The following is a 20,606-nucleotide window of genomic DNA, read 5'->3' as shown; positions in this document are numbered from 1 at the left end:
ATTTTATTAAAAGGGTTTCTGAATTATAAATAAATCATGTACCAGTGAAGTTTCAAATACAACTTTAATTTCAGGAAATGTTCCGAATATATTCCACTATCGTTCGAATAATGCAATCGAATAATCGACTAAGGAAAATATTAAATATTTTGACATCCCTACTTTATATATATAAAAGTTATCGCATTACGTGAGCCCATGATGCAAGATTGGACAGGACGTTCAATGACTTGGGGCACTCCAGATGCTTATTTTGGGTGCTCATGGTTTCAATTTGGGGCGCTGGTGAAGTTGCAATTTGGGCGCTTGTGTTGTACTTGGGCACTAGTAAAAATCATGCATGTGACATTCTGGTTTTGGGGTGAAATGACAGTAACCCAAACCGAAACCTGTACCCATTTCAGTGCATCAAATTCACCCATAGATTACATAAAATTTTATGTCTCTGCGTAAATATTGTGCAGATATGATAAAACTTGTATATTAAATTTGACAGTTGTCATTATACTTCAGACACACCAGAATGGCTGAAGAGACGGCTCCAGATACACCAACAGACACAGAGTCTGTAAGGTTTACTAGTACACCTTTATCATGTGACTCAAAACCAAATGTCGCTGAGATGTTCAAAAAGATGGGAGATCAGTTGGGATGGTTCCAATACAATAACTTAGAAACAGCACTGAGGACGGTATGTTTAAAAAAGAGAAGCCTGTTTGAGAGAATATATATATACATGTATATACAACATGTGTATATATATATATATATGTGTGTGTATATATATATATATATATATATATATATATATATATATATATATATATATATATATTTTTTTTTTTTTTTTTTTTTTTTTTTTTTTTTTTAATTATGACCCTCCTTCGAAGAAGGGAGGGCATATTGCTTTGCTGCTGTCTGTCGATTGGTCTGTCTGTCTGTAGGTCCAAAAACAGTTTCCATTCATTTTCTTGGCAGAGGTTGCACATACTAAAATGAAATCTGGTATGCAGATTTATCATAAGAATATCTAGGTCAAATTCTGTTTTGGATACAATTGAGCAATATTTTACAGATTTATGCCCCTTGGACTTAGAAACATTCCAATTATTTGCAGTTTCCCTTCATTTTCTTCGCAGAGGTTGCACATACTGAAATGAAATTTGGTATACAGATTTATCATAAAAATATCTAAGTTAAATTCTGTTTTGGGTACGATTGAGCGATTTTTGACAGAGTTATGCCCCTTGGACTTGAAAAATTCCAATTATTTGCAGTTTCCCTTCATTTTCTTTGCGGAGGTTGCACATACTGAAATGAAATTTGGTATACAGATTTATCATGAGAATATCTAGGTCAAGTTCTGTTTTGGGTGCGATCGAGCAATTTTTGACAGAGTTATCATATGCCCCTTGGACTTAGAAAAATTCCAATTATTGGGGGGGGGGGGGGGTATAAGTGTTTCACAAACATCTCTTGTTTAATCTGTAAGTTTTTTATCTACTTTCATTAAGTATATGAAATCATTATCGTTGAACATTTTTGCAGTTGTCCAAGAGTAGCAAAAAACGATCAACAAAATCCAGAGCTGGTAAAGTGGCTCATGGTTCTGTTAAAGGTATATTTCAACCTTAACTGTTTTTTTCTTTTTTTAAATAAATCCTTTATTACAATATTTTATTGACAATTTTTTCAAATAGACTTACAGGGCTGTTCATATGCAATGTATTTTTCCCAAAATATTTTGTTGTCTTTGAATTTAGCATATACTTTCTTTACAGAAAAGGAGTCAAAGAATACCAACAGATCCAAAGAAAAGCACTTGTTACATCAAGATAAAGAAATACACAAGCTTTCCTTTAACACATCACCACTACAGGAGAAACAAATACTTTACAGTTATGAAGACTTGATAGAACCAGTCTTACCTAGGAAATCCAAAGCTTGCACTGATTTAACTAAGGAATGGAAAGAATCAAAGAAAAGTCTGAAGAAGACAACTCGCATATCCATAATTCCAGCAGCAGATACAGAAAATATATCACCAGGTTTGGCTGTAAACAGTGACAGAAGGTACTCCATTTCAACTGCTGAAGTTGGAAACCCCATTCAAGAATCTACAAGAATTCATAGCAGAGAAAGCATTGACAAGCTATTAGACTTGTCCAATAGTTCCAACCTTTCAAAGAAAGAGAGTTCAAAAAATGAAAGTACAAGACAAAATGTAACTGATGAAGATTCTTATAGACACCTTAATATAATGAAAAATCATAAACAATCAAATTTTCCCGAGGATGATCAGACAAATTCCATAAGTGTGATGCAGATTAACAGATCAAGACATGAGGAAACACAGTTTTACACTACAGCACAGTGTGAGGTTTTGGAGCCTGCTTTTCAGACTGTGATGGAAGACTTTGTTGATATCTCCAATGATGATGTTCCAGAGAAGCCAGTCCAGGCATTAGAAGATTTACAGAACATTTCTGATAGATCTGTCAAGGGTCCAGAAAGGACCGATAACTCTTCCTACATAGAGATAGAGGATGCTTCAGCGCAGGCAGATGTCAGAGAAATAAATTATTTATCTGATTCCAAATCTCAAAAACTTGAAGGAGATGATTCTATATCCCCTCAGAGCGATGATTCAATCCGGAAAAGCAATGATAGTTCTGGAATATATCCTGTTTGTGAACAGATTGTTAAAGTTACTGATGTTGAAACTGAAGAAGTAATGAATCATGTAGAAGAAAGTACTGATTCCTCCTATGTTGAAATAGAAGATGTCTCCTTACAGACCAGTGCAGTTGTTCATAGCCAGAAAAACTTTGATGAAGATACAGCATCAGGTTCTTCATACGTGGAGGTAGAGGAGAGATCATTCCAAACAAGTTTCATCAAAGTTTCACAAAAAGGTAGCCAAGGAAACACAATTTCTCCTGAGAAAGCCACCCAAAACCTCAATAAAATTCAAAATGCAGGGAGAGAGGGGAACAGATATTTTAAAACAGAACAGAATTTGTCCTCCCAAGAGGAAAATTTTATGGAAAGTTCAGTGACGTGTAAAAGTAAGGAAGAAAGTGGAATTATTGGACATACTAACTTCAGTAGTGATGAAGAAAGCTCTAGTGATTGCCTCTTTACAAAGAAAGTTGTCCCAAAAGCACCAGGTTTCACAAGCTTGAGAATAACTCAAGAGGATGAAAAAGGCATGGTGGATAATAGGACTGAAGATGTAAATGGAGAAAAGGAATGTAATGTAGAAAGTTCATCAGACTTTGATGATTTTTTACCAGACATTAATCAAAGAATAAAACACACACAAGACAAAGCAGGAAACAGTGCAAATAAAGTGAAAACAGCTAAATATGTAGACATTTCCTCTGACTCGGACAGTGATTTACCAGATGTTAAGGGGGCAGGGTTACAATGGGATGAGGGAATTCTGTCGTCTGATTCTGATGATTTTCTTTCTGATAGAGGCTTTTCTGTTAAAAAAAACAAAGTATCCAGCAAAACTGGTCAACAACAACCTAGCACTGTCCACTGGAGGCAAGTGTGACAACTATATTACAAAATTACATGATACAACACAGATGAAAGAGACATACAATGTTGTTTTTTTGTTGTTGTTTTTTTTTAGAAAAAAAAACAATAACATAACTCGACATCCATAGAATATTGTTTTACTGTAATATTTTAATTACAGGACTCCAAAGCACTACAAGAGTGATTCTAGTGATGAAGAGGAGGAGTTAGAATCATGTAATTACAATTGTACCAGTTTTTGTAGACTTCAGTGTAAATAAATATCCTACACAATTGTTTGGAACCTTAAATCAATTTGCATAAACACAACACATTAAATGTTTTGCCGTCTCACTGAAATGTTGCTTTTTCCATTGATACTGATATTACATGCCTGTCATCCATATTTTTGTGGATGGCAAATGGCAAAAATGTAGATGGCAACATGGATGGTAAAAGTTATTTAAGGCCATATTGTTACTTGAGAAAATTTATTCCAGTGTTATTTTTTCATCCAAGGAATTTTAAAATATTTTGTTTCCTATGGAGCAATGTTGTTTGTAGTCCACTTTTCAGTGACATGATCAATGAACAACATCATGACTTAAAGTAGAACCTTTGCACAGACAAGTAAAAAAATGTATACATAACAAAAATCACTCATTTTAGCCATGTAATGGGCATATTTTGATAGATGTTCAGTTGAAAAAAAAAATGACTGGACTAATGAAATGCCATTGTTAAATATTGTCTGTTGATTGTTGCAGTTTTCCAAAAGATGAAAGCTCCCAAGAAAGTGTCATCAAAGGAAACTCCCAAAAAGAACAGAAGGTTTGACGTGTTTCCATTTTCATAATGACTGAATTGCATGACTTTATCAGTTGATATTATTGAAGCAGGCACAGTGACAATTTGAAATATCTTTGCATAAAAATTATTATTACTTGATATGTTCAGTTGTTACAAGATATATTCAATAAGCTTTTAGTAAATGATTGATGAGTATAACCAGATGTTGGAACATTGTTTAAGTTTAGATTATGTATTTAATTTAATCTGGAACAATTTTCAGATACAGAGCTTAGTGGCCATGTCAAGTAATGTCAAGTAATTTACCAGTTAATGTATACCAGATACGTATGTTGTTCTTTACGGCCTTGACTTATTTATAGTGAATGTTGTTTTTTACAGCATTGACCAGTTTATTGCGGATGTTGTTTTTTTATGGCCTTGACGAGTTTATTGTGGATGTTTTTTTACAGCCTTGACCAGTTTATCGTGGATTTTGTTCTTTACAGCCTTGAACAATTTATTGTGGATGTTGTTCTTTACGGCCTTGACCAGTTTATTGTGGATGTTGTTTTTTACAGCGTTGACCAGTTCATTGCGGATGTTGTTTTTTACAGCCTTGACCAGTTTATTGTGGATGTTTTTTACAGCCTTGACCAGTTTATTGTGGATGTTGTTCTTTACAGCCTTGACCAGTGCATTGCAGATGTTGTTTTTTACAGCGTTGACCAGTTTATTGTGGATGTGTTTTACAGCATTGACCAGGTTATTAAGGACATTTTTTACAGCGTTGACCAGTTTATTGTGGATGTTGTTTTTTACAGCCTTGACCAGTTTATTGTGGATGTTGTTTTTACAGCCTTGACCATTTTATTGTGGATATTGTTCATTACAGCCTTGACCAGTTTATTGTGAATATTGTTTTTTACAGCGTTGACCAGTTTATTGTGGATGTTGTTCTTTACAGCCTTGACCAGTTTATTGTGGACATTGTTTTTTACAGCCTTGACCAGTTTATTGTGGATGTTGTTCTTTACAGTCTTGACCAGTTTATTGTAGATGTTGTTCTTTACAGCCTTGACCAGTTTATTCTAGATGTTGTGTTTTTTTATAGCCTTGACCAGTTTACCAGTATTGTGGATGTTGTTTTTTTACAGCCTTGACCAGTTTATTGTGGATTTTGTTATTTACAGCCTTGACCAGTTTATTGTGAATGTTGTTTTTTACAGCTTTGACCAGTTTATTGTGGACGATGATGAGATGAGCAGCAGTGACAATGATGAAGATTTCTACATCAGCACGAGTAACATCCTCACCACTCCACACAGGGTACACAGGTAGATACTGTAAACCTATTAAATTTTGCTGTGTATTCTTTATAATGCCTTTCATGGAAAGCAACTTCCACTGTTTGAAGTACAGCGCTGATTTCTTGCACCTATACACATAAATAAGAACGTTAAGAAATGCGCTAAGTCAAATTTACACTAACTTGTTCAATAATCAATTTCAGCCAAATATGGTACATGCTAAATATAATACATTTACAGTAGATTCACTCACTCATTCAGATCTGTGTAAATATTTGATACAGACCTGTCTTCCTTGAAAAGTTTCTCACATTTCAAGCAAATCTAGTTTCAGGAGTGTGTTGATCAAAGTCGGAGGAAATATATGCATAAATTCATGCATTTTACCAAAGATGCATCAGAATTTAAATTCTGCACAATTATGTTAATTGCATTTGTGTTTTTAAATAAGAACAGAAGAGAAAGAGAAAAAAAATGAAGATTTCTTTAAAATTGTAGGAAAGTGGAACCAATCTTGCTGGATAACAGTGATGATGACAACATCTTCAAATCTGGTGGGTGCTAATATATCTTTGTATGTTTTTTTGTTTTGTTTTTATAAACACACATGAATATAGAGTATTTATATTTTTTGCTATTTTGTTTGAGAATGGAAATTTAAATTTTTTTTTTATAAAGAAGAAAATTATTGAATACCTCTCTGTGTATTAAAGATGGAAATACTAAGACTATCCCAAAATATTTACATTTGTCAATTTTTAGCTCTACTGGTCAGAGACCAGAAAAGCTTATGTATTTGGTGTCCGATGTCTGCCCATCTGTCCATCTGTAAACAATTTGTCAAAACACTTCTACAGTTTTTGTCTGATTTCAATAGTACTTAGTACACAAGATGAATAATTCTATTTCTTGGTTTTTAATTTTGACAAATAATGCTGTGGTAACTAAAAATTGAAATTTCTGTGAAATTCTTTTAAATGCTATGCCTCGTATAATTTTGATCTGATTTCGAATAAGACTTGGTGTACAAGCAGTAGACTATACTAAGATGCATAATGCTATATATCATTTAGTTACTAGTACTAAAAATTAGAATTTCTTTGGCATACTTTCAAAATGCCACTCAAACAATTTTGGTCTAATTTCAATAGGACTTGGTAAAAAAGCAGCCTATAATAAGATGTATCTTTCTTTTTATAAGTACACACCAGTAGAGCTACAGTCTTGTTAGAGACTTCTGGTTGTCATTAGTAACAATTATTGTAATAACCATTACTAGTAAATTCATAGATTATACCTTCGTAATCACCTTACATCTTGCTACAACTTTGAACTCTTCCTTTTTGTTTTTCATGACTTAAGCATGGCTAATATATCAATAAATAAAAAGATAGAGGCCAGGGTGGGAGAAAGGTGATAAAAACCAAGTGGTTAATTATAGTTTCTTTGAAGTGTGATACAAGGGTAAGATGTAAACTTAAATAATAAGTGTCTATTGTTTTGTTATTGTTAATGCTAAGTTAATATGCAATGGCACATGGTATTATACTTGCATTCAAAAAAACCTTCCAGACGTTAAGCCCATCATAAGGAAACCAAGGCAGAAAATCCAGAAGAAGCCAATGTCAAGCACGGAGAGAGATGAAGTGTGGGAGGACAAGCAGGAACCCAAGTATAACTTCCTTAAGTCTCTGTCGATGGGCACTCCAGAGAATCGGTGTGATAGAGAGGCTCTCAGGTCAGTCCTAGGGTTTGGTGTGATTCTAAATAGTTTAAAAATAACTGGATGATATGTTTTATAGCCTGACTGATTTTTTGGATAAGAAAGATGTTTTCATCCTAAAGTGCAAGGTACAAGATGGCTCCATTTTTGTTGAAATATGTTTTGTTTAATCCTTTGAAGTAAATTATTTAGCCTTGCTGAATTATTATGATGGAAGGCATTGGTTGTATATGATATCACAAACTGAACTTATTATCACAGTGAAACTTGTCTTATCCAGATGTTGTGCATTCCGAAATCTTGCCTAATATGATAAGTAAAACTTTGTTATAGCAAAGTCCTGGGTAACTATAAATTTACTTTGCTTATCCTAATAAATCCATACATAACGAATTCAATAATGTACATTTATTGATTTCGCAATTTGCATCTTTTCCTTCAAGTATGACTACCCAAAATGGTATTACAAAATTTTCATTGGAGTACTTAAGCTGATTAATTGAATTTCAAATCTAATGTCATGTCTTATGAAAAAATAATGTCAGTTCAATATTTTTAATCGCAAGCTTTTAAAAGTTGTTATAAAAGATGAATTTCATTATTTACATCCTCTATGTGACACAAAATCAGTTCGCTATATCCATAATTTCATTATATCAAAGTTCGTTATAGCCATAAAATTTTCTTGGGATTTGTTAAGAATTTCACTGAAGATTCCAAAGTATTTGGCTATATCCGTGAATTTGCTATAACTATGCTCATACTAAACAAGACCCCTTTAGTTTATTCAATGTTGTCTAATCCAGAATGTTGTCTAATCCGGCCAATTTTTTTTAACCAGATGTGTCCTGATTTACTGTAATTTGGAAAATGTAGGTTGAATTGGAACCATGAAATTGAAATGTCTCGGAAAATGTTTTGATGCATCTAGCAAAACAAAAGTGTTGTGCTATATGATGATTATCCATATGAATTTACTATCTTTATGCACAATCCATGCACTATTTACTTTCTGATGGGAAATCAAGAAAAAAATCTTGTTTTTGAGGATTTTTGTTTTTGTTTTATGAAGAACTGTCATACATGTATTGATGTTGCAAAGCCAACATCATGATATATTTTGTTGCAGATTTCTCGTTTTTAGTTTCCATGTGCATGTATGTAACTTCCTGAAGAATTTTCAAACAATTTGAAATTCAGATTCAATATCTAAAAGTATATCTATCTAAATTGTGAGATGTGATTTATTCCATGTCTATTTCTACCTGAAATGCATGCAATATTTTCACAGGAAAAATGCCAGCATTTAGGTGAAAGATATTAATTTTGTTTGACAGAAAATGATTTCCTTGTTAAAGTTTTTGACACTGTCAGATAATCCAATACACATGTAGTTGAAAAGCATTTGATTCATGTTAAGGACATATAAATGATCCCAGTGTTTAGTTTAACATTTCTGTATTTTAGGTACTCTAAGAATTTCAAAAAGATGAAAGAGGACTTAACCAACAGACTGTATAAATTATACAATGAGACTGTTTTTGAAAAAAAGGTAAAAGATTCCGGTTTTGAATGTATTAAAAGGATATGTTATGTTACCTTTCAAGCTGTCTGGTTTTAGACCAGAAGTTTTCCATTCTTTGTTTAAATAGCTAATTGTACAGCATCTGTAAACAATTTTTCAAAATGCAAAATTTCCTACACCTTTCAATTACTTTCAGTAAAACTTGGTAATAAGGTATAATAACTACAATAAGATACAATTTTCTTTTTTACATGCAATACAACTGTACTAAAGATAATTTTTGTGTATGAAAAGGAAATGAAAATTATTCCTTTTTATCATATTTTGCTATTAGCTGAGATTGAAGAAGCAAGGTACATTTCTTTACATGTTTTAATACAAATGTACCTTGGGTAGGGCATAGAACTTTGGTTCTTGAACATCGATAACTTGAATACCATAGATATGTTTAAGTGAGTTGAAAGAACAAACCACATTTTCTTTCTGAATGTTAGCCTCAATATCTTAAACCCTTTGACATCTTGTTTTTTCTCAGTCCTAGCATAATGAAATTTTGCTATATTTTATATTTTGATAAATAGCTTTGCCATCATTAAATCTCTTAAATTATTATACCCACAGCTTTTCAAGCGGGGGTTGTATAGTGATTGAGATGTCCGTCCATCCATCTGTTATGCTTTGGGATACACATCATTTATTCACAACTCCCTTTATACCACTGAATGAAATTTAATGAGACTCTCAGAAAATCTTTGTAACATAATGCCATTGTGACCTCCTATTTTACTTTTTTGATCAGACACATATTTCAGGTTCTCAGTAGCAAAAGATAGACACTGCCATTCTTCCTATAATATTGAGGGGTACCCATCTCTTATCTACAACTCCTCCTATACCACTGAATAAAATTTAATGATACTTTCATAGAATCTTTATTACATAGTGCCATTGTGCGCCTCCTATTTTTTTTCATCTGATGCTTATTTTGGGCCTCCCATAGCAAAACATGGACTTTGCATTATAATCATATGGGACACGGGGGATCATTTTGTGAGCTCAGTGCACACAGTACCTCTAGTTTTAAAATGACATTCATCTTTTCATTCATTGTCACCAAAATTTATAAATAAACGACTATAGAGGAACTCTTGAAAAATTTTTAATTTTAAAACGTTCTAAATTCTTAAAAAAAGAATAATGTCAGTGTTCAGAAAAATTGTAAAACTTGAAATATTATAAGTCTAACGTCAGTTTTTTTTTTCTTAGTTTTACAATTTCAAACCTGTAGAGCCAGTGAGAATCAAAGACTCTCAATTTGTGCTTCATTTGAAAAGAACACTTCAAGTACATCTATAAAGTTCAATGTACTTTATTTTAATTTCCTACAACAATGCTTTTGATGATACAGTTGCCTTGATTATTCATTCACAAAAGACTCTTAAAGCTTTAAACAAAGAAAGTATGTATTGATATCTGTCATATTTTCATAAGCTTCCAGAGGATCTGCCAATATTGTGGAACAATCGCCTCTTGAAGACGGCTGGGTATTGTGTGTACAAGAAGAATGCCAAGGTTCGAGACAGCAGCTCAGTCCGAGTCGAGCTCTCCACCAAAGTCTGTGACTCACCAGGTAAATACATCATTTATTAAAAGTTTATATTGAATTATTAGGAATTTTTGGTACATGAAAGTTCATTGAATACAGTTTCATCTTTGTACCTTACTTAAACTTTTTTTTATAATTATTGAAAGTTTATTGAATACGATTTCATCTTTGAACTTAAACTTTTAGCTTACCCAGACCAAAGGTCTTGGGTTTTATTTCATCTGTTATCTACTTGTTTACTTTTTTATATTTTTAAGTTTTCCTCAATACCCACTGAGCCAATTTTAACTTTGTAAGGAGCATTCATAGGTTGAGGGGATTCAGGTTTTATTAAAACAAGGACCATGCCCCATACTAAAGGGAGGTAGTATAAATAGGCAAAAATCATCTCCTGAAAACAAAGGGAAAAACTTACATGAAAGCACCCTCATATAGTAATACTGTAAACCAACTATTTTTTGCGCAATCTTTTTTTCGCGATTCATCAGTTTAAAATTTAATCCGTGACGATTAATTTCTGTGACTGAGGAAACATTCTCTACAAATACAAAGCAAAAGAAATGGTGATTAATATTTGTGTTGAAGTAGGTTGCGAAATTCGTGGATATTTCTCGCACATGAATAAAAGTTGGTTTACAGTATTTAAATCATGGACTCAAAGGTTAGGGTAGGGAATCAAAATTTTGCATCAAAATACCGGTATAGAGAGAAAATCTACAGAATGAGGAAAATTGATAAGTAAATATCTATCCCCATGTTGTATAATTTCATGATTGTTCACATTTTGGCCCTTGAGCATAGGATGTAGCCACAGTAAGGGGGGGGGGGGGGTCAAATTTTTATGTAGGAAGGAATCTTTAAAATTTATTAAAGATTTCAAGAGTAGCAGAGTATCAATAAGTTTTATTACCAGTAAAATGCAAATATCCCAGTCTGATATAGATTCAAATTCATACAAAACATAACCTTGAGGCTAGTGAAGGCTAATCCGATTATGATGGAGGTTTTCATACCTGAACATTTTGGGCAATAAAAAGGCTATGACTTGGTTGCATGATCTCAATTAGTTTACCATTTAATTTACTGTATAATGGAATTGCTAAATGCATATTTGGGGCAACACTATAAGGTTTTATTAACTCATTCATTTGTCAGAAAAGGAAAGAGGCTCAGGTGAGCAATCTTACAATTTGGGCCTCTTGTTTACTATGCTATGTTTTAGGTCCTCATGAAAAATGTTGCATAGAATATCATCAAATGTCCAACCATTCACCAGAAAGCTATTTGTAAATTATAATTTGTTCAAACTCCAGATCTTGTTATCTGGAACTCAATGGGGCTGAAAAAAAACATGATATCTTTGGATTTTTTATATTAAGGATAAAATACATGCAGATAAAGTGTTTTTAACTTCCAATCCACTTCAATATACACATGTATATCCATGGTATTTAAGATATAGATGTTCAAGATACAGGTTTATCTGTATTTGCACACAAATATAATATCTTGAAGTGGGTTTGAAGAGATACAAATTTTTTGATGAAGTAATTGACATGCTTTAAATTATTCATCATTTCAAACACTTTTCTTAAGTCATAATTACTTTCAAAAAAGGATACTTTTCCTCTTTGAACACTTGTATCCTTTGTACTTACAGAGAGGGTGAGGGACACCTTGATCCATGAACTCTGTCATGCTGCTGTTTGGCTGCTTCACGGCAAAAATGATGGCCATGGTCCCTACTGGAGAATATGGTAATACATCTCGATGAAGTAAAAAACTTAAAGAGAAATGAATGAAATCCTTTAAGAGAAAATATAAATTTCTTTGGACAACTGCTAAATATTGCTGTATCAAGTATTATATTGGGAGAAAGTTTAGAGATATCATTCATTGTATTTCTGCTTACTATAGCTATAGAACAATTTTTAGCTCACCTCAACAAAGTTGGGGGAGCTTATATAATACCCTCGGCGTCAGCTTCCCAGGTTAAAGTTTTTGGAGCAGATTTCTTTTCAAGTACTTCCATGCCCTGTATCAATCAGAGGTGCATGGAGGATGCTTCTAATGTGTTTCATGGTTAATGTTTTGGAGCAGGTTAAAGTTTTTGGAGCAGATCTCATTTCCAAGTAAATGAAAGTCCTATGTTGACCAAACTTGCATGAATGATACATCTAAGGATGTATACTACTGGACTTGCTTCAGATGCTGGATCTAACCTACATTTTTTGGATGAGTGACCAGGTTAAAGTTTTTGGGAGCAGTCCATTGCCAAGAAACTATAAGGCCTATCTGAACCAAACTTGCATGGATGATGCATCAAGGGATGAACATTCAAACTTGCTTCAGATGCTGGATTTGACTACCTCAAAGATTTTAGATAAGTCCATTCCCAAGTAACTGCAAGCCTTATAAGACCAAAGTTGCATAAATGTTAATTTGTATCTAGGGATGCACACTACTAGATTATTAGTTTAGTGTGGGACTTTGTCTTACTTAAAGACAACATTCTTTGAGGTGAGCTCTGTAATCTCTTATTACCTATGTTTTAATATTTTTTACCCACCTTCTTCAAAAATCAGATCCACTTCATTAAAGCCATTGATCTTTGTGTATTCAAAAATTTCACAATGAATTTCTGATGATCTACACATTTTCATCTCTTTTTCAGGGCCAAAAAGGCTAATTTGACTCATCCTGAAATTCCTATCATTGCCCGTTGCCATAGTTACAGCATTGCTACCAAGTACACGTATCAGTGTAGTAAATGTGGATACAGGTATTGAGAATGAATTAAATATGGTCCATAAGTTTAGATTTCTGATGGTGTGATATAAATTATAAATTTTAAATATTGTCTATGTTAAAAACTATCATTCTTAAAATTTTCAATTAAATTTGACGTGTACAGTGATATATATTGTGCACTACATGAGCATGATGGTAAATTAGAGATTTTTCAGTATGAATTTCAGATTGTAGTGGCTATGCAGCCTCTATATATAGTAACGATCTTGAACAATATGCTAGCCTAGCTGCTACGTAGGGAAAGCTAAATTTTTTATGCTAGGTACGAAATCCAGGATGGCCTACTAAGTTACCACCTTGCATCATACAAGGTACTAAAAAAATATGAGGTTGTTTTCTCAATCTTAGCAAATTACATGTAAATTTTAAAACATATACATATTTGCTTGAGTTTACCTTACTTTATTCCAAAAATTAGTTATTTATGAGATATTTGTATCCTAAATCTTAATCTAGCTGCTAAGTGAGTTGTCTGTTCATTAGAGCTAGATATCTACCTCCTAGCTGCTAGGTTAGCAGCCCAGAAGACCAAATGTGACACTGTTCCTCCCAAAAGATAACATTCAAAATAAAATAGTGTATAGATTCTTTTATACATCCTGTAATAATGATTCCTACATTTTAGTACAGTGTACTAAGAAACTCAGCCACCCTAAATTGAAACTCATGGCTTCATTACTCTTCTTTACATACAGCACATTAGGATTTTAAAACCTCCTTATTTTTTTAATCTACTTATTTGAGAAAATAACTCTTATCTGATGCACAGAATCCCCCAACTTTTAGGCTAATTCAGAATTTACTTTGCCACGCAATGTTTACAACTGAACAGTGAGGAAATTTCTGCAGAACAATTTTCATTCGCTACCCTGTCAAAATGGTAGAAGCAGAAGCATTCAAATGCAGCAGTTTTCTGTCGGGAACAAAAATGAAACTTTCCAAAGTAGGATTAGTTGCATAAAGCTGTTTCTTGAACATAACCATTGGCATTAAGTTATATCCTGGCTCATTACCTGGCCTTTTTAAAGGTGATTGGTTGCATCTTACTGAAGTTTGAAGACTCAATTCCACATGGAGCAAGTAAAAAAAATGTGAAAATAAGAAAACTATGCATTGTTTATTTTGTTTCAGTATTGGTCGACACTCAAAATCACTGGACACTTCAAGAAAGGTGTGTGGATTCTGTCACGGACAATTTGTCCTGATAAACAACCGACAGACGTCCCAGGGGTCAGGCTCTACCCCTGCAACACCCAGGACCCCCAACAAGTTTGCTATGTACGTCAAAGAAAACTATGGAACCATGAAGGAAAGGGAGAAAGACCTCAAGCATGGGGAAATTATGAAACTTTTAGGGAAGGCATTTACTGAAAGCAACAAAATCTGCTAATGAGCCCGAGAATGACATCAGCATATGCTGGAGAGAGAGATTACTGAAAAATGGAAATCACTCTCCAGTGTGGCAAAGGTTTACTGTAGAAAACAATATTAGTCTATACTAAATTAGATCTCTGTCAGGTGCTTGTCTTGTTTTTTGACAAATGAAATTTTAAGTACTGTCTGTTGGCAAAACAGTTGTAAGGGACCATGTTTACATACACATTTGTTAGAGACAAGATGAATCTGTCCCCTTATGTTGATTGTATTATCATGCTGGAATGTATCTGTTTGTTACACTGGAAAATTTAAAATAATTTCTGGAAGGTAAATTGTCATTTTCTGACGTTAGAATAAAACAATGTAGTGCTTTTCTTGTATTCAACTTTGTTTGAATCAAGGACCCTTGTTTGCTACAATAGGGTCTTAAGTTTTACATTTTATTAAGGTTATTATTATATATTAAGTATCCAACCATATTAGGACCTAATATTCTAACCATAACTATCCATTATATATGAAATACTCTGATATTAATTCAAAGCATTTTAGAGTAGAAAAGGATTTACCAAGAGAATTTTTCAAAAATTTAATTATGTAAGCAGTAATTGATGCATTGGAGTCTAAGGGGACAATTTTTTGAAAATAAAAAAATGAAACATTAAGAATATCAATAAATGTTGTGGTAGAAAGATGTATTTAATCATCAGGAATAGAAAAATGATTAAAAACTAATTATATATCAGATAGGTTTTTTTAGAATTAATTTTTAATGATTAAAAGCAAAGGGAAATAACTCTTCAAGGACATAACAAGTTCTTAAATTAGGGCACATTCAGTCTTGCATACTGATACTTAAACATAAAAATTATGTCTAGATATACTGAGATTTCAACCCATACATATCTGTTATGCGTTCAGTTTCATTGAATTGCTATTATGGGTCGGATACCTTAATAGGAAATTCATATTGCATTGGCTGAAAACCAATTTGACAATGTGAACAGGCATTCCTATGTATTTCAAACATTTTGATTCCAAGAATTTACTAGTATATGTGTAAATTTAAGGAAGTTTTTAGCTCACATGAGAAAAATCTTCTCAAGAACTACTGGACTAGAAAAGATAAAACTTATATGAAAGCTTCCAGCCATAATGTAGATTTTAAATTGTTCAATTCATGAATGCTGGCAGTAGGCTGGGGCCACAACAAAGGATTAAAGTTTTAAATAGAAATATGTAGGAAAAATCTTAAAAATCTTCTTCTCAAGAACCACAGGACTTGAAAAGATGAAACTCATTTGGAAGCTTGTAGACATAATGTAGATTCTAAATTGTTCAAATCATGGACCCTGAGACTAGTATGGGCCAGAATAAGGGATCAAATTTTTACATTGAAATCTATAAGAAAAATCTTAAAAAATCTTCTTCTCAAGAAACACTGGACAGAAAGATAAAACTTAGGTAAAGGGTTCCCTTTTGTCTTTTGGTAGTGTCTAACTACCTGCCAAATATCTCATTGATATCTGAATTAACAAAAAAGTTATGCCCAAAAATGATGCTAAAATTGTCAGGAGTGCAACACCTTTTTGTGACATTTTGAAATTTCAATATTTTTGGAGATCTGTGAAATAAATAATAATGCTTCATGTTGAAAATAAAGACTTTCCGGATAATATTCAAAGTATATTGAGCTTTAAATTTGGACTGTAGTAACTTTCGTTTAATCAAGTTGTGGTTATGGCTGATGTTTAAAAAAATGTTATACCATGTCAGGAGTGCAACAGAAAAAATGTAGTGTTGCCAAAAAAACATCAATTGTAAAATTCTGAAAGAAAATTAAGACAAAAAGAGAATTTTCGAAGTGTAAAACAATAACTGATATACATTTTAAAACTTAAAAATTTTATATAAATCACAAGCAGCATTAATGAGAGTCAAGTATATGTGCATACCCAATGATGTCAGGAGTGCAACATTTGATGTTTTGCTCCCAAGCATGAAAAAACTATTATCATTATGTGATTTTCTGATTTTTATTTTGGAAAATAAAGACACAAAGAACATTTTTACCAAATAGATTTATCAATTACAGGATCTTGCTGTGCTTCAGATCTATATTTCTATGGTCAGGAGTGCAACACATTTTTTTAAAGATTCAAATTGTGTGTCGAAAACACTTCTATTCAAGCTTAGAAGTATTCATTAATTAATAATGATCTTTTTGTATAATTTAATACTAAATTATTGACAGTTTTATTATAAAAATCCTTCTTTTTTCAATTTTATCAATTCAGATGTGTTTTTATCTTTTTTGTGATTTTTTTAATGAACATTAAAAATAAACACACTAAAAAATTGTCATAAAATTCAAGTAATTCCTCCTCAGCTTCACTGAAACAACAGAACAAGTTCTTATGTAATTTTCACTTCACAATTCTACTTTGAATGCCCCAATGCTTTTGGTCAGGAGTGCAACAAATATGTTAGAATTATAAATCATCCAATAAGAATAAAAATAAAGAAAAAATGATGAATAGAATTTTTCTAGTGGGTTACTGTGTTCGTCCTCTAAAGGAAAATATGCTATAAAGTATATTTCATCTTCTAAGTATACATTTAAGCTAGTTTTTTTGGCATAAATAGGGAATAATTTCAGATAAAATGTGAATTTTAAATACTTTCATCTGTTTTAATACTGAAGTATTGGGTTATAAATATTGCACAATTTCATTACCACTTGATGTTGCCAACACTATATGAATTTTTGTGCTATATGGTTTTAATTTTAAATTTTACTGCAGTCAGGAGTGCAACAAAACTGCTTTATAATTACCAATGCTTTTTAACTATCTTTACTAAAAGATAAGTTGAAGAAAATTTTTGATACTATTTGATGTTCAAAGCACTATGTCTCAACAAATTTAAGAAATTTTACAGTCAATTCAGGGAATAGTTTTCATCATGTCACATATAGTTTTAAATACAATTTATATATATTACACTTTGCAAATAATCATGTTTTAAGGTCTTCAAAATATGAAAAACCTGCCGTAAAAGATGAAAAATATCAAAACGACAAATTGATTTACAAAGTAAGAATGGGTTATTGTGTGTTATAATTTTTAAAACAATGTTAAATAAAATACATATCAGATGTCAGGAGTGCAACACAATAATGTAACATAGGGTTACTTCAAAATCTTGTTTTTGTAAGAGAACTTGTATATAAAAATCCTTGTTTGGCTTAGATTTAAAGAATTGACTTGAACGGACAAAAAAGTGACTTTTGAGGAATTTTATTGCTTCATATTTTTTTCATATTAAAACTTTTCAAACCAGAATTGAAAAAAATAATGTAAAATAACAATCAAAAAGCCAACTTTTTTCACATATACAAGAGAAGATACTCAATCAAGGTCTAGGTTTAATCATCTATACCCCTTTTACCATTTTGAAGCATAAAAAAAACTATAATTTCTTGTGATTATGTATTTTAGAAAGTCTTTTAAGGTGTAATGACATTTTCTTTTTTCAAAAGAAATTTTACTAATAAAAAATCTGAAACTTTTTTATCCAATTTTCTATTATATTGCCACTACAGGATTTTAAACTAGAATGCATGTGCAATATGATGATATAAGTGAAAAATATTTTATAAGTACCGGGTAGTTGAAATTTTCCAAAAAAATTCAGTTTGATGGTCATTTTTTTTTAATTCAAATGCCCATGTTGTGTAAGTTTATTTTTTTTAATTAAAGACCCCAGGTAGAGGTGGCTAATATCAGGATCAAATTTAACTTGTTGTGTGTATACAGGGGGAAAAAATTCTTCTCCATAACTGCAAGGCTATATTAGCCATATTTATATTAAATCATCCCAATGGTGTGCGGATTCAGAGACCCCTTAGAGTTAGGGTGGGTCCATAATATTGGGTCACAATTTTTCAAGGGGATATAAAAAAAGCAGGGCTGCAGTAACTCATGCAGGTGAGCATTGTGGCCCATGGGCCTCTTTTTTTAAAAGAGCAACATGGCCTCATATTAAAACATTAAAGTACCTTTCTCTTACAAAAAGAAGTCCAAAATTTTAAGCAGGGGTACAAAATTGCTTCATTTTGTAAAATTGTTATGTGTTTATCTGATGTAGACCTGTAGTAAAGGTGAGGATCTAAAACACATTGCAGGCTGCTGAAAATATTTATAGATTAATACCAAAAATTAATCAAGCTCTTTGTTATATTTTTAAGTAGGTATTCTTATTTCTGATCCTTTCCCTCAGGCCTGATCAGGGGATTTGGCCACAATATCGCTCCTAAGATGTTTGTAAATATATGAACTGATGATTCCATTTATCATCTTCCAGAGTTTGGAAGATCAAGTCCAAGAAAGTACTAAGTGTAAAGTTTTGGACAAAATTTGAAGAGATTAACATGACATTTGGGTTTCATACTTGCTTCAGAGATTCATGCCCAATAGAAGATTCCAGATCCTAAAGTACATTTATTATTGTCATTTATTAGCTCACCTGAGCAGGAGGCTCCATCCAGCACCCATCTGTAAACTTTTCACATTTTCAACTTATTCTCTATGTCTACTGGGCCAATTTTAACCAAACTTGCCACAAAGCATCCTTGGGTAGAGGGGATTTAAGTTTGTTTACAGGAAGTGCCACATTCTCAAGGGGAGATAATTAAGAATTCATGAAAGTTTGATGGCATCTTTTAAAATACTCAAGAACCATGAACTGGGCCAGAAAAGATAAAACTTGTGTGAAAGCTTTATTACATACTGTAGAATCAAGTTTGTTCAAATCATGACCCCTGAGGGTAGGACGGGGCCACAAAGGGATCAAAGTTTTATTGGTATATAGGAAATATCTTTAAAAATCTTCTCAAGAACAGCAAAGACATGATTAATCATATTACATGTAATACAGAAGCATCCTCAGATTGTGTAGATTCAAGATTGTTCAAATGATGACCCCCTGGAGGTAGGGTGGGGCCACCACAGGGGATCAAAGTTATACATAACATATGAATATATAGGAAATATCTTTAAAAATCTCAAGAACAGCAAAACCATAATTAGTCATATTTGTACAGAATCATTCTCAGGTAGTGTAGATATAAGTTTGTACAAGTCATGACTCTCCGGTGTAGGGATGGGCCACAACAGGGAATCAAAGTTATGCATAGGAATATATAGGAAATATCTTTAAAAATCTTATTAAGAGCAGCAAAGCAGTGATTTTTAGTCATATTTTTATGGAAGCATCAACGGGTAGTATAGATTGACATATGTTCAAATCATGATCCCTGGGTGTAGGGTGGGGCAGATATGGGGGATCAAAAGATTTTAATAGGAATTTATAGGAGAAATCTTTCAAAAAAAATCTTTTTCCCGTGAACAGCAAAACCAGAGTAATAGTCATATTTATTTGAAAGTGTCTGCAGGAAGTGTAGATTGAAGTTTATTCAAATCATGACCTCTGGGAGTAGGTAGGGGTCATAATGGGCAATCAGAGTTTTGCATAGGTAAAATGTTTAAAAATCTTCACCTCAAGAACAGCAAAGCCATGATTAGTCATATTTATATGGAAGCATCCTCTGGTAGTGTAGATCGAAGTTTGTTCAAATCATAACATCATAATAATTAAACCCCCTGGAGTAGGGTGGAGTCATAATATATGATCAAAGTTTTACATATGAATATATAAGGGGAAAAAATCTGCTTCTCCTTCTATAAAGAATGAAAAAAAAAAATAATGAGAGATGGAGATGTATTATTGAAAAATTGGCATGGCCATGTGGAAGTAAAAAAAAAAAAGCAATACTTTCACACCTCCCTTCCCTTAATTTTGTCATCCCCCTCCTTCTATCTGGCTATACTCATGCTCTGCGTAATCCAAATTGCACTTCAAAGAAGAAACAAAAAA

At 32.5% G+C, this 20,606-nt stretch overlaps 1 protein-coding gene across 1 annotated transcript; it reads left to right on the top strand.

The window, feature by feature from the left end:
• Nucleotides 1–517: 517 nt before the first annotated feature.
• Nucleotides 518–15,033, top strand: LOC133193096 (uncharacterized). Its single transcript, XM_061329071.1, has 13 exons — nt 518–691; nt 1,549–1,618; nt 1,782–3,552; nt 3,710–3,765; nt 4,296–4,359; nt 5,547–5,654; nt 6,126–6,181; nt 7,200–7,365; nt 8,818–8,902; nt 10,367–10,505; nt 12,142–12,238; nt 13,156–13,263; nt 14,424–15,033. Exons 1-13 carry the CDS (start codon nt 524–526, stop codon nt 14,680–14,682), a joined length of 3,147 nt encoding a protein of 1,048 aa, XP_061185055.1. The 5' UTR covers nt 518–523; the 3' UTR covers nt 14,683–15,033.
• The last annotated feature ends 5,573 nt before the right edge of the window (nt 15,034–20,606 follow it).

This window comes from Saccostrea echinata, unplaced genomic scaffold, assembly GCF_033153115.1.
Source record: "Saccostrea echinata isolate AGI-Se365-2 ecotype Australia unplaced genomic scaffold, CSIRO_AGI_Sech_v1 ptg000027l, whole genome shotgun sequence".
In the NCBI taxonomy this organism is placed as follows: Eukaryota; Metazoa; Mollusca; class Bivalvia; order Ostreida; family Ostreidae; genus Saccostrea; species Saccostrea echinata.
This window is presented reverse-complemented; position numbering and strand designations above follow the sequence as displayed.

Bases quoted from the DNA above. Each gene is read 5' to 3' on its own strand.
- LOC133193096 (XM_061329071.1), top strand. From the start codon at position 524: ATGGCTGAAGAGACGGCTCCAGATACACCAACAGACACAGAGTCTGTA. The intron at 1,619-1,781 runs GTATATTTCAAC...CTTTCTTTACAG, and splicing joins GGCTCATGGTTCTGTTAAAG to AAAAGGAGTCAAAGAATACC. The intron at 13,264-14,423 runs GTATTGAGAATG...ATTTTGTTTCAG, and splicing joins TGTAGTAAATGTGGATACAG to TATTGGTCGACACTCAAAAT.